At 45.4% G+C, this 15,468-nt stretch overlaps 1 protein-coding gene across 1 annotated transcript; it reads left to right on the forward strand.

Moving 5' to 3' along the window:
- The first annotated feature begins 1,900 nt into the window (after nt 1-1,900).
- LOC119288333 (protein transport protein SEC16A homolog) lies at nt 1,901-10,847 on the forward strand. Its single transcript, XM_037567956.1, has 13 exons — nt 1,901-4,479; nt 4,558-4,881; nt 6,362-6,475; nt 6,554-6,676; nt 6,780-6,947; nt 7,322-7,447; nt 7,528-7,662; nt 8,168-8,295; nt 8,375-8,486; nt 8,570-8,899; nt 9,280-9,384; nt 9,464-9,768; nt 9,859-10,847. Exons 1-13 carry the CDS (start codon nt 2,074-2,076, stop codon nt 10,394-10,396), a joined length of 4,914 nt encoding a protein of 1,637 aa, XP_037423853.1. The 5' UTR covers nt 1,901-2,073; the 3' UTR covers nt 10,397-10,847.
- Nucleotides 10,848-15,468: the final 4,621 nt, after the last annotated feature.

Below are 15,468 nucleotides of genomic sequence, written 5' to 3' on the forward strand. Positions count from 1 at the left end.
TTTTGCAGGTAACCGTGAAGGGATTGACAACCCCTTTTGTCGCGTTGGGTGCAAGTTGTTTGATTGTTTGTGCAGGTCTTGGTGATTTGTGCGTTGTCTCCTACTGGATTGATACCTTGGTTCTCTAACTAAGGGAAATACTTATCTCTACTTTGCTGCATCACCCTTTCCTCTTCAAGGGAAAAACCAACGCAAGCTCAAGAAGTAGCAATGTCCACCTCCGAAGGAAATAATAGATCCGGTGAAAGCGAAGCGCACTCTGGATGTCCTTAAGCGACCACCACCGACTCATGGCAGTTCTACTGAGCACTAGCAGATATTCCAACAAAAGAATCTACTTGGAATACATGGGAAACCCACCTGATGCGCCAGAACCCTATCAATGGATTTGGAAATCATGTAGCCTACCTACACAGAAATTCTTCTTCTAGCTACTCATACAAGACAGGCTAAACACCAGGGACCTTCTAATTAGGAAAATCTTCCACATTGAGAACAATAGATGTGAGTTATGTGGTGATGAACCTAAAGAACATTTGATGCACCTGTTCTTTAGTTGTTCTTTTGGCTTGCTCTAGGGTTTCAATGGAATACAGATTTTGATCTGACAGAGATGCTGATGGATGGAAAGAAGAGAAGCAACACATAATATTACAAGGAATGCCTAATTGTTGGATGCTGGAGCTTATGGAAACATAAAAACAATATCATCTTTGACAATAAAACCAAAAGCTTAGCCTACTGCATTGCTAGCTTCAAAGAGCATTTTGACACTATCATCAAGAAGGCTAAACCTAGTTTGAAAGATGACATGCAATCTTGGCTAGACTACTTGTAGATATATTGCCTTTGATCACTATACTGTGCATAGTCATATGTAAATGTCCCACCTTTATTAATGGAAAAGAGTTATAGTGGGGGTTCCCGACCCCCCCCCCCCAACTGTGTTGGCTAAAAAAATCACATGAAAGAGTGGGGAAAATAGGTATCAATGATGAGACAAAATTTGCAAAGTGTTGTGGGAACCAAGGAAATTGAAAATAATAAAAAAAGAATTAACAGTGAGATGAGATGATTATAAAGTCCATGACACGATAATGCTTGCGCATATTCAAGTATATACCATGATTATGAAGTTTTATGCTGACAAGAACAATTCCGTGTGACGCAAGCAAAACAAACTATTCTAGTGCTCAAAAAAGGAAATAAATGCACAAAAATTGGCTATTTTTACGCAAGACGGAGAAACCAGCCATATTTTCGTGTAATTTTATAAGCACGTGAACAATTGCATTTTCGTTGACACTAGTCTCATCAGGGTAAAATGTTTTCCTTGATGCTCAGGTTGCATGTGCTATCGGATGCACCTTCCATGTCCCTCCGGCAACCTCATGTGATCCCACCTGGCAGCGACCATGCCATCCAACTCCCGTCCCCCTCCACGCATCCACGGTCCTCGGCAACCCCTCGACCACCGCGGCCTCCGCCATGTCATCACCAGCCAGCCAGCCAGCGCACGTCTCCTCGTGCCCAATCAACAACCGCCGCGCTTGCACACCACGTCAATACCAATTTAGAAAGCATCCTACCTAGCTACTTGGTTCCGCCGCATCAAGGGGGCACACGATCTCAGAGAAGGCCTTTTTCCGCACCCTTTTTGTATCCATAGAGGAGTGTGAACTTGCTCAACATAAAGTGGAAGGAAAGTGTAACATTGACATACATTGGAATAGAAATAGAAAGATGGTTGGAAAATCACATGGGAGAGGGGAGGGGAAAAGAGAGGCGGAGTGACACGTAGGCAGGTTTTGCAGATGAGTTGGCGTTGGGGACCAGAGATGACGGGGACGTGGGGAGGAGGCGAGTGACGCGACGTCGGCGCCACGCACGCACGCGTCTCCCACCTCTCCACGATCCAAATCCCAACTCCACCAGAGACAGACAAGGTCTCAAGCCGAGATCCAAAATCCAGTTCCCCTCCACCGATCCGCCTCCTCCTCCTCCTCGATCCACCGCGCCGCCGCCGAGATCCAAGCCCTAGCCCCTCTCCCGGGAGGGATCGGCGGCGGGCGGATGGGGTCCGACTCCGACGACGCCGACTTCTTCGACAAGCTCGTCGACGACGACGACGACGATGCCAAAGCGCCCCCCGCCGGTAAGCAAGGCCCCGCTGCCGCCGACGAGGCCGCCGCGGCGGCCGACCTCGCGGCCCTCACCCTGTCCGACGGCGACGAGGACGCCCCCGGCGGCACGGGAGGGGCGCCGGGGCCCGTGGCCCCTCAGGCCGCGGCTGAGGCCCCGACCGACGCCGCGGATCCTCCGCCTGCCGCTCCTCAGCCAGAGGCTGAGGTCCTGACCGCGGCCCGTGACGCCGAGGTCCCGACCGCGGCCCCTGATGCCGGGGTCCTGGCCGCGGCCCCTGACGACGAGGTTCCGGCTGGGCTACCCGAGGTGAAGGCGGTGGCCGCGGCTGACCCCGAGGGCAGGTCACCGGGGTCGGGGTCCGGGTCAGGGTCCTCCAAGGGCGTCCGCACCACGGTCAAGCAGGTGCAGTGGAGCCTCTTCGGCGCCGACATCAGCAGCAGCGGTACCACCGAGCCGGATCCGTTCAGCGACCTCCTGGCCGACGACGCATTTCTCGGAGCGCAGGTTTCAGGTGCCGGTGCAGCGGATCACAGCTTCTTCAATGGAGCCGGCAGCAGCAATGCCAGTTCCCAGCTCGGCTGGGGGACTGGTTCCGGGGAATTCCTGGCGGATGGCGGTGTCGGTGAAGACACCTTTTTCGGGGTGCAGAGTTCGGCTGTGGGGACTGCTGGCAGCGTTGATCATGCCTTCTTCAATGGAGTGGACGGCAATGCCAATTCGCAGTCGTATATGGGTGCTGGTGTCGTGGAATCTGCGGATCATCAGAACACCAGTGCGCAGTCGGACTGGACTGGCGGGGCTGTGGACCCCTCGGATCCCTACCCTGGCTGGAAGTGGGACGTGGCAACAGGGCAGTGGTATCAAGTGGATGCTATCGGTGCTCAAGGCTTTGCTGATAATGGCGGTGCTGTAGCGGCCTTCGGGACCGAAAATGTTCAGCAGCAGCAGCAGCAGCAGCACCTCGGTGTTTCGTACCTGCAGAACTCTTCACAGGCAGGGTTGGAGACCATCACGGAGGAGGGCAGCGCCGCTGCCGCGAGCTGGGGCCAGGATCAGAGCAGCGCAGCGGCAGCGGAGTACCCACCAAACATGCTCTTCTATGCTGAGTACCCTGAACATTACTATGACACGAACGCTCAGCAGTGGTTCACGCTCGAGTCATATCAGCAAAGTGTCATGCAAGCTGCAACTCCGGCATCAGCAGTAGATGCATTTGCTGGGGCAGGTCACAGTGTAGCTCATACCGGGAATACTCAGGCAAGTAGTTTTAATCAGCAGAACCAATGGCAGCATGGTTCTGTAGCCAACAGCATGCAGCCTTATACCGAGAATCAGATTAGTCAGCCGGCGTATACTGAGCCTTTGAAGCCCTCTACAAATTATGGAACTGCTATCAACACATTTGTGCCTAATATCAACACATTCGTGCCTTCTACAAGTCAATACAGTGGTACTGGTGAGGGCCACCAGGTTAGTAACAAGGGTTTCCAACCTACTAGTTATCAGAGTGCTGCTCATAAGGGTTTTGAACCGTCTAAAAACAATCAAAGTGCTATCAACACATTTTTGCCTTCCACAAGTCAATACAATAGTAGTGGTGAGGGCTACCAGGTTAGTAACAAGGGTTTCCAACCTACCAGTTACCAGACTGCTGCTCATAAGGGTTTTGAACCGCATAAAAACAATCAAAGTGCTATCAATACATTTTTGCCTTCTACAAGCCAATACAGTGGTGGTGGTGAGGGCCACCAGGTTAGTAACAAGGGTTTCGAACCTACTAGCCATCAGAGTGCTCACAAGGGTTTTGAACCGTATAAAATCAATCAAAGTACTTCCGCTAGCCATGACAGTGGGCCCAGGGGATTTGAGCCTTCACAAGGTCACCAGGGGTTTAAACCTTTCACGAATAACCAGAGAAGCACAGGATTTGTACCTTCTACAAGTCACCAGATTGCCCACAAGGAATTTGAACCTCCAAAAGATAATCAAGCTCACCATGTAGCACACCAATCTTCATCAGGCCATGGTTATGACTATCCGAATGGCTTTGTTGAGCCACAAAAAGGTGTTCCTGTGACAAGCATGTACCAGATGCAAACACAGACTGATCCTGCCACACACATGCATTTACCAAATAACTATGTGAGCAATGAGAACTCCATGAGCTTTCCTCAGCAGCTAGCTCCATCTCAACAACTCGGTTACTCCCACCACGAGGAGAGGTCGTCAGCTGGACGCCCACCACATTCGCTGGTTGCGTTTGGATTTGGTGGGAAGCTTGTAGTTATGAAAGAGACCAGCTCGATGACTACAAACTTTGACAGTGGAAATCAGGTATCTTCATCACCAGTCTTTATAATATTCTTGTTTGCAATTAAGTTGTAGCTAATAGCTTTTACCGTTTCATTGAAGGGCAATTCTCAAGGCACGCTGTCAATTCTTAATATATCAGAGGTTGTTGCTGATAAAATTGACCAACAAGGCATCCCTAATGGCAGTGCACTTAGTTACTTCTATGCTTTGTGTCGTCGACCTATTCCTGGCCCCCTTGCCGGAGGAAGTGCTGCAGCAAAGGACCTGAATAAATGGCTTGATGATATTATCGGAGGCTACGAGTCTTCTGTCAGCGATTTCCAAGGAGGGGATGTTCAGAAGCTGCTTATATCATTGCTGAAAATATCATATCAACACTATGGAAAACTCCGTTCGCCCTTTGGGCCTGATCCATCGCGTGAGGTATTTTCTGTTTTGTCTTGGTATATTCTGTTTGGAGGTATCCATGATATTTTCTGTTTAGGGTACTGTAAAATCTTCACGGGAGCAATCAATGTACTACAACACTGTGACACTGATAATCCAGTCTTGCGCTGCAAGCACATAGCAAATATACTCTCTCTCTAATACTTTGTAGGGACCTGTGATACAAATTTGGACAGCATAAATAACTTCTTGATCTTAAAAATTAGGTCTTGCACTTTTATGGGCTTGTATTCAATTACTTCTGGGCCCTACTGGTGGATGCAGTCTTACATTGTTGTCTGCTTATTTGTTCTTCTGCATATATCATGTTGAAAGAGAAACGAATCTTGATGCTGGAAAACATTGACATGTCGGAGTTATGTGGTAGCTGTCTACTTCTCTGATAGATGCACCCTAGGTTAGATACCAGATTCGCAGCAATCACATTTTAACCCTGATCCTGATTGCTTGCTGGTGGCAAATTCGTCCATGTCTACCTGATGGCAAGGGTCAGGAGACATCCATGGCACTCTCTGCCTTCTTCTTCATTGTGCTGCCCTCACAGCTGGACATGACGAGGTTAGTCTCTATCCTTGAAGGGAGCCACACCCTTGGCGTCCTGGACGAGGTTTGCGGGGTGAGAGTTTGGAGAGGATGGGTTGCATGAGAGGGACTAAGGGGAGGATGATCAATAGAGAGTTAGGGTAGTGTGGCCATGTGAGCGATCGAGAGGAGAAGTGCTGGCGCAAAGGGAGAGGCGAGCGACAAGGACTTGGGGTTTCCTTCGCATTCAAGGGGCACTGCCGCACTGGGTTTGTTGCGTGCATCTGTCTCAGTTTGTTCTTTTCATTTTTTTTCTTTTCCATTTTATTATCATGTGGGGATCTTCTGTAGTTGTAAGTCTATGGTTTGACTAGTGTTTTGATTTTAAGTATAGATGAGTATATGTATATTAGAGCCCTTGAACTGAAAGTGTCCGGTTTAAGTCAAAGAGGTATTCTCCCTGTGAGCCTTTACTTATAAGCGGTGTACCACAAACTGCAGATATAGCAAGTACTCTTAATGAAACGATATTATGCTTTTCATTAAACAAAAGAGGATTCCACATTAAAGCTATCCTTGTTAGATTGTGTTCTGCTTGAAGTGGCTTCAAGTCAATCCCTATTAGCTACCTATAAGAGGTTTGTGGCCTTGCCGCATTTTTCATATGCCAAGTATTTTGGCTCATGCCTATAAAGCAGCACTCTAAGGATTTACATTGTGAACATCTACAAGTAACTCAATTTAGCTTTATCATTTCTCGTCGCATGCTTGAATGTCTCTTTTTAATATGAGATGATATTAAAATTATCCCATGTTGCCCCAAGCCCCACCCCCAGGTGGAATAATGAATGTCTTTGAATTATTGGTAACAGGGTATGGATGACTTCATGTGCCCTATGGAATAACAAATTTATTTTTGAATTGCTGTTAACAGGGTATGGATGGCCCAGACACTGCAGTAACAGCGCTCTTTTCATCATGTAGTAGTCATAGTGCCCGTATGAGAGACCATTGCATGAAAAATATCCCCTCAGAAAACCAGATACAGGTAATTCTGTTTTCTTGGCCATCTGTGCTGTCTCATCTAGCAAATATGGCCTTGGTTGAACCAACTATTCTACTGCAGGCTACTGCTCAAGAAGTTCAAAATCTTCTAGTTTCTGGTAAAAGGAAAGATGCGCTTCAGTATGCGCAGGAAGGTCAGCTTTGGGGACCTGCACTGATCCTTGCTTTACAACTTGGTGATCAGGTCTGCTTCACTCTGTAAATCTGCTGTCCCTAGACTGCTTGGCGGCTTTGCCTTTCTTTTTTCCCTGAACAATTGATGATCGTTTCATTGACTGGTCATGCAGTTTTATGCGGATACTGTGAAGAAAATGGCTTACTGTCATTTCAAATCTGGATCACCTTTGAGGACATTGTGCCTTCTTATCGCTGGACAACCAGCTGATGTTTTTAAGCCTGAGACCCCTGTCGATGCCAATTATGCCACTTTACATAGGCAGCAACAGCCCGCAGAGGTAATACACAAGAACTTATTTATTGCATTCTTGCCCGTGATTTGAAGGAGCGAAAGGATGCATATTTAAATGGAACCTCCACATTTATTACTTTTGAGTTTAAATGACTTTCACAAGGAATTGGAACGATGCTGTCCATAGTTTTTGTGTCGTAGTGTGCTGCCACACAGAACTCTGGATCTTCTTTAGCCTGCACAATGTTTTTGTTTGTCGTCTTGTAAACTGCAATTGCTTTTTAAATCCTGACATGGATTTTGCCTGACTTCTCTCGACTTCTCATTTCATGATTCTCGACATTTTATGTGGAGTGCCCGTTCTTTTTTCCATTTTAGTTACTTTGAAGTTAAATGTATTGTGGCTTTTCTGTCCGACAGGGTACTCCTGTGGGCATGCTGAATGACTGGCAACAAAATTTGGCAATTATAACTGCAAACAGGACAAAAGGAGATGAGCTTGTAATCACTCACCTTGGGGATTGCCTTTGGAAAGAGAGAAATGAGGTATGCATCTGTTTGAGTGTTCGTTTCCTTTACATGTTTGAGCTGAATACCTACTTATATTATTATATATGTATATGCAGGTTGCAGCTGCTCATTCATGCTATTTAGTTGCTGAGCTAAATATTGATCCATACTCCGAAAGTGCAAGAATGTGTTTACTCGGAGCAGACCATCTGAGATGTCCTCGCACATTTAGCAGCCCTGAAGCTATACAGGTCTTCTAAATCTGCACACTTTACTTTGTGTATGTTTGTGGTTGCGGACATGTGTGCGAGCACACATGTGATGGTGCATTTGATCTTCTATGATAATAAATGCTCAGATAAGAATAGTTGTGTATCTTGTTTGGCCCCCGTCCCTCTCCCACCAACCCATGTTCCGGGCTGCTGATTAGATATGTTGCTAGATCTGTCAAATTGGGATTTTATTATTTTGCTACTTGCTCTTTAGCATTCCTTTCTGGTTGGAAACTATATTTGTTAAACTAGTGGGAGAAAAAAGTATCTGCATTTCCTTCATGGATGTTGGTCACATCTTTATTTTGCTTGGTTACTGCTCTTGTCTTCTCGTAGCAAGTACATTTATTTTCACTGTCATTTGCTGTTCCTGAACAAACACTACATTCTTTTCATTGTCATTTGCTGTTCCTGAATACATACTACACTTTTTTCATTGGCATTTGCTGTTCCTGAACAAATACCATTGTGATGCAACTTACAGAGAACAGAGTTGTATGAATATGCGAAAGTTCTTGGTAATTCTCAGTATATCCTCCTGCCATTTCAACCATATAAGCTGATATATGCATACATGCTTGCGGAGGTTGGGAAGGTCTCTGATTCACTAAAGTAAGTTTCTGGGCTATTTCGTATCTCCTTGTATCTTAGTTATGCAAACTCATTTTAAAACTTGAATGTCCTTCCTAAGGTACTGTCAAGCATCTTTGAAGCTGCTGAAATCCTCTGGCCGTGCGCCTGAACTAGAAGCATGGAAGCAATTGTTTTCATCTCTGGAGGAGCGGATACGCACCCACCAGCAGGTATGACTTCTGTGCAGTTAATGTTGTTTATTGATCTTGAGCATTTTCTCCTATTAACTGACAATTGACTTGGCCACATGTAGGGTGGATATGGCACGAATCTTGCTCCTGCAAAGCTTGTTGGAAAGATTTTCTCAACATTTGATAAATCTTTGTCCCGCATGATGGGTACACAACCCGCACCAATGCCGCCATTGTCACAGGGCTCTTCTGGTGACAGAGATTTCTATCCTGTTCCTCAAGTTACAAATCCTGCTCCTCCGGTTACAAACTTTGTAAATAGTCAGTCACCGATGCCTATGTCATCTTCTACTTCGGAGCAGTTTATGAGTGAAATAGCAGAAAATAGCGACCCTGACAAGAAAGGCGCACATAGCAGAAGTGTCTCTGCACCAGACTTAAAGAAAAAACAGGTAGGTTATAAGGCATACGATTTTTCCTATCTTGTTGCATATTACTCCCTCCGTCCGGAAATACTTTTCATCAAAATGGATAAAAGGAGATGTATCTAGATGTATTTTAGTTCTAGATACATCCCTTTTTGTCTATTTTGATGACAAGTATTTTTGGACGGAGGGAGTATAATGTGTGCATTTGAATTTAGTGGTGTGTTACCTTGGTCAAGATGGTGTGGCCACTATATATCCTGTCTCCTGAATTTGTCACTTCCCTGATACATATGCCCACTCCAAATATATCTTCTATGTGCTCGCAAACGAAGGAGCACATATTACATTGGAATATTTTCTGGAGGTTTTTTTCATTTCTCTGCCTGACATTGACCGTCTAACAGGGTGGTGGATCAGATAATGCGCAAAGCACATCAGGTTCAGGCAGTTCGCGATTCGGATGGTTGCTGCAGAAAACAGTGGGGCTTGTTTCGAAATCTTCCAACCAGGTGCGTGCTGATAACTTCCATACTTATGCATACCTTTCGCTCTGTGCAGTAACTAAAATAATGTTCTTATTGTCTGAAGGCCAAGTTGGGGGAAGAGAACAGCTTCTACTATGATGAGAACCTGAAGCGGTGGGTGGAGCGAGGTGCTGCGATCCCTGCTGCTGCGGAGCCTCCCCTTGCCCCACCTCCAACAAAAGCCTCGTTCCAGAATGGGGTTCCAGATCACAACAACTCGACTGGGCCCCCCAGCGGCGGAGGTTATACACCTAATGGATTTTCAGAAGCGAAGCCTCCAAATCCTTCGGAGCCGGTTTCAGGGATGCCGCCGATGCCACCTAGCCAGAATCAGTTCTCAGCACGCGGGAGGGCGGGTGTTAGATCAAGGTAATTTTGTTCAGTTCCACCGCCACTGCCTTGCATTTTACTTCTTCACCAAGTGGCCAAGTGGGCTATAACATACCCTCATCTGTGTAGATACGTCGACACATTCAACAAGGGTGGTGGCGGAAACTCCTTCGGAGGGCCATCATACAACAGACCAGCCATGCCATCGGTGAACAAGCTGCCCGCCGCCAGTTTCTTCGTCCCAACTCCAGCCGCAGATGCTTCAATGCAGCAGACTGAGACAGCAGCCGACGCGCACAGCGAATCCGCAAGCCAGGACGGGCCATCGTCCTCGCCGGCAGTTGAGTCCTCGTTCTACGCCTCCCCGCCGCCCCCAATGCAAATGCAAACGGGCATGCAGCGGCACCCGAGCATGGACAACATCATGACCCCCTCTGGCAGCGGCAGCGGCTCCTTCTCAAAGTCACGGGCAGCATCATGGAGCGGGACATACTCGGAGCAGATGAGCAGCACCGCCGCCTCGAGATCGCCGGACGGGCAGACCATGCAGTCCCCGCCAATGATGCCCGGCGTGAGACCTTCCCACAGCCGCTCCCACAGCAACTCGTCCCTTAATCGGTTCAACAGCGGTGGGTTCGGGGAGGATCTCCAGGAGGTGGAGCTCTGATACTCGAAACAAGGTTACCAAGAAAAAGCGCGAGCGAGCGAGCGAGGCCGCCTGATTTTTCTTTCTTCTTCTTGTTGCTGATAGTTCGTTCTGTATTTAATATCCATGATGATATATATGTCGCTAGAAAGGTACAAAAAAAAGGAGAGGAGCGGCGTCCCTTTTTTCTTTTTTTTGCATGGGAAGCGTGCGGGCGCCACTGTACATGATAGTTGTTCGACCATCATCTCAAGCCAGATGTTGGAGAAGAAATAAATGGGTATCCAGGGAGGAGAGGAGACTTGTAGCAGTTACTTGTTAAGATAGCAAGAAAGAAGCATGCACAAACTAGGTACATTTTAGAGCAGTCCTTTGATTCATGTCATCATCATTATGTAACTTGAGACTTTGGATTTCATAATTGGTCGCGGATGCTGGGTAAGCTCAATGCCAGTGCTCTTCTGTCGATTCACATGCTGTGTATCATTTTTGCTTTTGGAACTGGCGTATATACTGTAGTGAAAGAATTATTTTTCTTTACAAATAAATAAATTAATTTATGTGAATTATTTTCCTCTACCTAGCTCGATCATTTGGCTCGCGGTCGCTAAACCCTAGAGTAGACGTGGTTCTTCATGAGCTACACCCGTTTAACGTTGGGAAATCTGCTTTTACAATGTGAAATGGATGTACGACTACTCAAAAAGTCACAACTGTTTGAAGATTAAACATCATGCAAAACCGTATGGGTTGACCTTCCATCATTTAGTCAGTGCTCACAACTAATAAATGATGGTAAACTGTATCCGGGTTGATTGTAGCAAGTCGTATGATGTATGCAGTCTCAGTAATCGGGTAATAGAAGTGGTTATTCCTGGAATCTAGCACTTGCTAAAGGAGTTCAACATCCTCGCGATGACATAATTTGCCATCTCGGGCGTTCGATTTGCCATACTAAATTTGGTTTCTTAGCTGAAACTGAACGACACTGAAACTTGTGGAGGGCTAGATTAGTTGGAAGTTCACTACGCAATTTGTGGAGGAGTACTGAATTTTGTAAACTTGTGGGTATAAGTTTAAAGGGTTTCAAAGCTTCCATGGATTCACCTATACAGGCTTACTGAATTTTCTGAACTTGTAGGAGTAATGTAGGAGTAGGTTGATCTGGGTGAGTAAAAGGAAATGCAAGGTTGTTGTTACTTTAACCCAGATCACACGAGATCATTTTCTTAATTTTATGAAACTGTAAGATCATCAAGGTTGCACTGAGTGATCTGGGTGAACTGTAAAATTAACAGCTACATTTACAAGATGCAAGAGTATGTTAAACAGTTAAAATATGCAAAATCATGGAGTACTCCTACAGTAACTTATAGGAGTAAAATCTTCAGTTTATGCATCATGGAGTAAACCTATAGTAAGTTGCATGAGTACTCTCCTCTCCTCTCCTCTCCTCTCCTCTCCTCTCCAACAAATAAAATTCAGGAACTCCTAAAATTCAGAAACACATATGATCAAACACATGGATCAAAACACATAAAAATCTTGAAGTACAATGATCACAACACATTTGATGACAACACATACAGATCATACAAACTTGGAGTACAATGATCACAACACATTTGGTAACAACATATATTGATTATACAAGCATCATGTTCTCCCACTACTAGGGAAAACCCTAGTAGTAGCGCGGGTTTTGAGGCTAGCAGCGGCGCGGGTGGCCGCGCTACTAATAAGGCGCTACAGCTAACTCATAGTAGTAGCGCGGCCCTTACCCGCGCTACTACTGTTGACGATATCAACAGCGCTTTTTATGAACGCGCTACTATTACCTAGATGTAGCGATTTCCCAATCCCTCGCTACTGCTATATCTTTCATCATTTTCCCGTACCCCTTTCTCTTTCAGTTTCCCTTTCAGATACTAGATACTAGGTACTGCTAGTAGATATCAAATTCATAAAACCATTACTGGGTAGTACTCCCTTCGTTTCAAATTACTCGTCGTGGTTTTAGTTCAAACCACGACGAGTAATTTGGAACGAAGGGAGTACTAGATAACAATTTCATGCATAGTCAACATGCATCCTCAAGCAGTACAAGGTCATATCAACGGCGATCATCATATGTAGTTCTAGATGATATCGACGATGATCATCATATGTACGTAGTTCTAGATGATATAGCCACACACACATATGTAGTTCTAGATGATATAGCCACACACACACATATGTAGTTCTAGATGATATCGAAGACAATCATCATCCTCAAGCCTGGGCGGTTGGTGTTCCTGATAGTAATTAGGATGGCCTGTCCAACACGAAGATTCTTGCCATCGAGGAATTTCTTCCACCCAGCCGAGTTTAAGTGTGTGCGACCGTCCGTGTCCACGCGGTAAGTACAGGTTGTGACGGAGCCCCTTGCAGTAAGGCGTAGTCCAGCTGAGTCTTCTTCATCAGGCTCGATACCATAACTCATAGATATGCTCTTTGCCAATTTCTGAATAAGAAAAACATATCAATTAATAAATAGCCTCGCAAATAAGTACATATGGATTATCTACACTATTAATAGTTTCCTTAGATTCTACACTAATAAGCATGTGATCAAACTCTACACTAAAACATATCATCGACTAGATTCCACACAACATACCATATATCATTGGACTGTACACTAAGTAATTCATCAGATAATTTGCATTTGTAAGTATAACATACCATATCATGTCGATCAACATGGTATTTGTCAAGTGGGTCACGAATGGCACCCCGACAAAGTCAGCACGTGGCGGAATTATGTCCCACAGGTTGGACACCTCCTCCTCACTCAACCTTGTTCTTTGAGCTACGATGGCTTCATGAAGTGGGTCCTCATCATCTTCATCGAGTGGGTCCTCATTATCTTCATCATCTTCATCATCTTCGTCATCTTCATCACCTTCCACCAGGTTGAGATAAATGACAGCCAGCTTGGGTCTTTCTGCTCAGAAGGAGAAGCTGATCAACTCACCACCAGTAAGACGCATGCGAGCGACGAAACGGGCCCATCCATCTCCTCCAATCCGCGACATATTGCGTCCTTTCTCGACCTTCATAGTGTACGACCCCCCAGGAGCCTCAAATGTCACAATGTCTCCTGTCAGCTTGTTAAATTTTAACCTCACATTGCATAGGACGATCTGTGTAAAATAAGCAAAATGACACAATGCAGTAATGCCAACACTAAAAATAAAATAGTTATTACATTTCATCTAATTTTTTACCGCCGCATGACTAAAACTCGGCTGGAAGTAGATGCCGAACAGCTTGCCAGTTGCAAGGCTGCTGGCGCATCTTGACTTGCACAGTTGACATGGTGGTGGTGGTGGTGGCGCCATTTTTTCTAAAGCAATATGAGCAAAGGATTAACGGTCCACTTCACAGGAAAGAAAAACAGTAGCATGTGATATTTTTGGTTCTTCCGCGAGAAGCAATTTGATGGACAATTATAATCCTAAGATCTAGTAACATATTAGAAGACAAGGTACCACCTACATTTTGCCAAAAAGTAACTTATCAAAAAAACAAAAGCAACTACGTACTTATCCATGTACAGAAAAAATAACAATAAAATGGTGCATACTAAATCAACTAAATGAACTAGCCTACTAAATCAACTAAATCAAAATGTTCTAAATCAACTAAATGAACTAGCCTACTAAATCAACTAAATCAAAATGTTCTAAATCAACTAAATGAACTAGCCTACTAAATCAACTAAATCAAAATGTTCTAAATCAACTAAATGAACTAGCCTACTAAATCAACTAAATCAAAATGTTCTAAATCAACTAAATCAACTAGCCTACTAAATCAACTAAATCAAAATGTTCTAAATCAACTAAATGAACTACCCTACTAAATCAACTAAATCAAAATGTTCTAAATCAACTAAATGAACTAGCCTACTAAATCAACTAAATCAAAATGTTCTAAGTCAACTAAATCAACTAGCCTACTAAATCATATCAACTAAATCAAAATGTTGCATATGAACTAGCCTACTAAATCAAAATGTAGCGGGCAGGAGGGAGAAGGAGGGGCGACTCGAGGAGGGAGAAGAGAGTAGGATGGAGGAGGAAGGCGGAGCGAGGAGGGGCCGTCCGGCTCGGCGAGTGGAGGGAGGACGGAGGAGGAAGGCGGAGCGAGGAGGGGCCAGCCAGCGGCGAGTGGAGAGGGAGGACGGAGGAGGAGGCCGGTACCGAGTCCAGCAAGGAGGAGGAGGTGACGGCGGCGCAGACGAAGGAGGGGCGACGGGGGTGGACCGACGCGGGGGATTGAGAGGGGATCCAGTGAGTGTGTGACTGTGAGTGGATCGGATAGAGGAGATGGGGGTGGGAGATGAATGACTTAGCAGTAGCGCGCTATAGAGAAAGACGCTACTGCTAAGCTACCTAGCAGCAGCGCCTTTCACAATAAAGCGCTACTGCTATGTGTCAGCATGTAAAAATAGACTTTGTTCAATATATCAAAAATACATTGATCATCAACGATCTTTTTGTGTACAATCTGATTTGTCAATATGAGTCCTCACTGGTTTAGGAACAGGTGAAGACTCATATTGCAGCCACAAATTCTACACATAGAGTTCAATGAAGACCAAGTGCTTGTCAAAGTTTGAGAAGTAACATATTTAAGGTGGTAGAAACTCTCTTCATGGAGCGAGGTGGGACTAAATTTTTGTAGTAAACTTAGCAGTAGCGCTTATTGGAGAAATGCGCTGCTACTATGCTATGTAGCAGTAGCGCCCGTCGTTATAACGCGTTGCTGCTATAACTAGCCTCGCGGCGGCCTCGTGGGAATTATAGCAGTAGCGCGTCTTTGAGCGGGCGCGCTACTGCTATATTTGTTTCAGCAGCGAGTTACTCTTGAGCACGCTACTGCTAATTAGCAGCAGCGCCTTATTTTAAAGCGCGCTGCTGATAAGATTATGTGTATAGGCTTTTCCCTAGTAGTGTCCACAAGCAGCAAAGCCTCTTCACAATCAGCAAGCTATTCACAAGCATCAGGGTCCCTCACAAGAAACAAAGACTCTTCACAAGCAT

Source organism: Triticum dicoccoides, chromosome 4A (genome assembly GCF_002162155.2).
Source record: "Triticum dicoccoides isolate Atlit2015 ecotype Zavitan chromosome 4A, WEW_v2.0, whole genome shotgun sequence".
Lineage (NCBI taxonomy): Eukaryota > Viridiplantae > Streptophyta > Magnoliopsida > Poales > Poaceae > Triticum > Triticum dicoccoides.

Excerpts from the sequence above, each read along its gene's own strand:
- LOC119288333 (XM_037567956.1), top strand. The coding sequence starts at position 2,074 with ATGGGGTCCGACTCCGACGACGCCGACTTCTTCGACAAGCTCGTCGAC. Across the intron at positions 4,480-4,557 it reads ACTTTGACAGTGGAAATCAG|GGCAATTCTCAAGGCACGCT; the intron begins GTATCTTCATCA and ends GTTTCATTGAAG. Across the intron at positions 7,448-7,527 it reads TTTGGAAAGAGAGAAATGAG|GTTGCAGCTGCTCATTCATG; the intron begins GTATGCATCTGT and ends ATGTATATGCAG.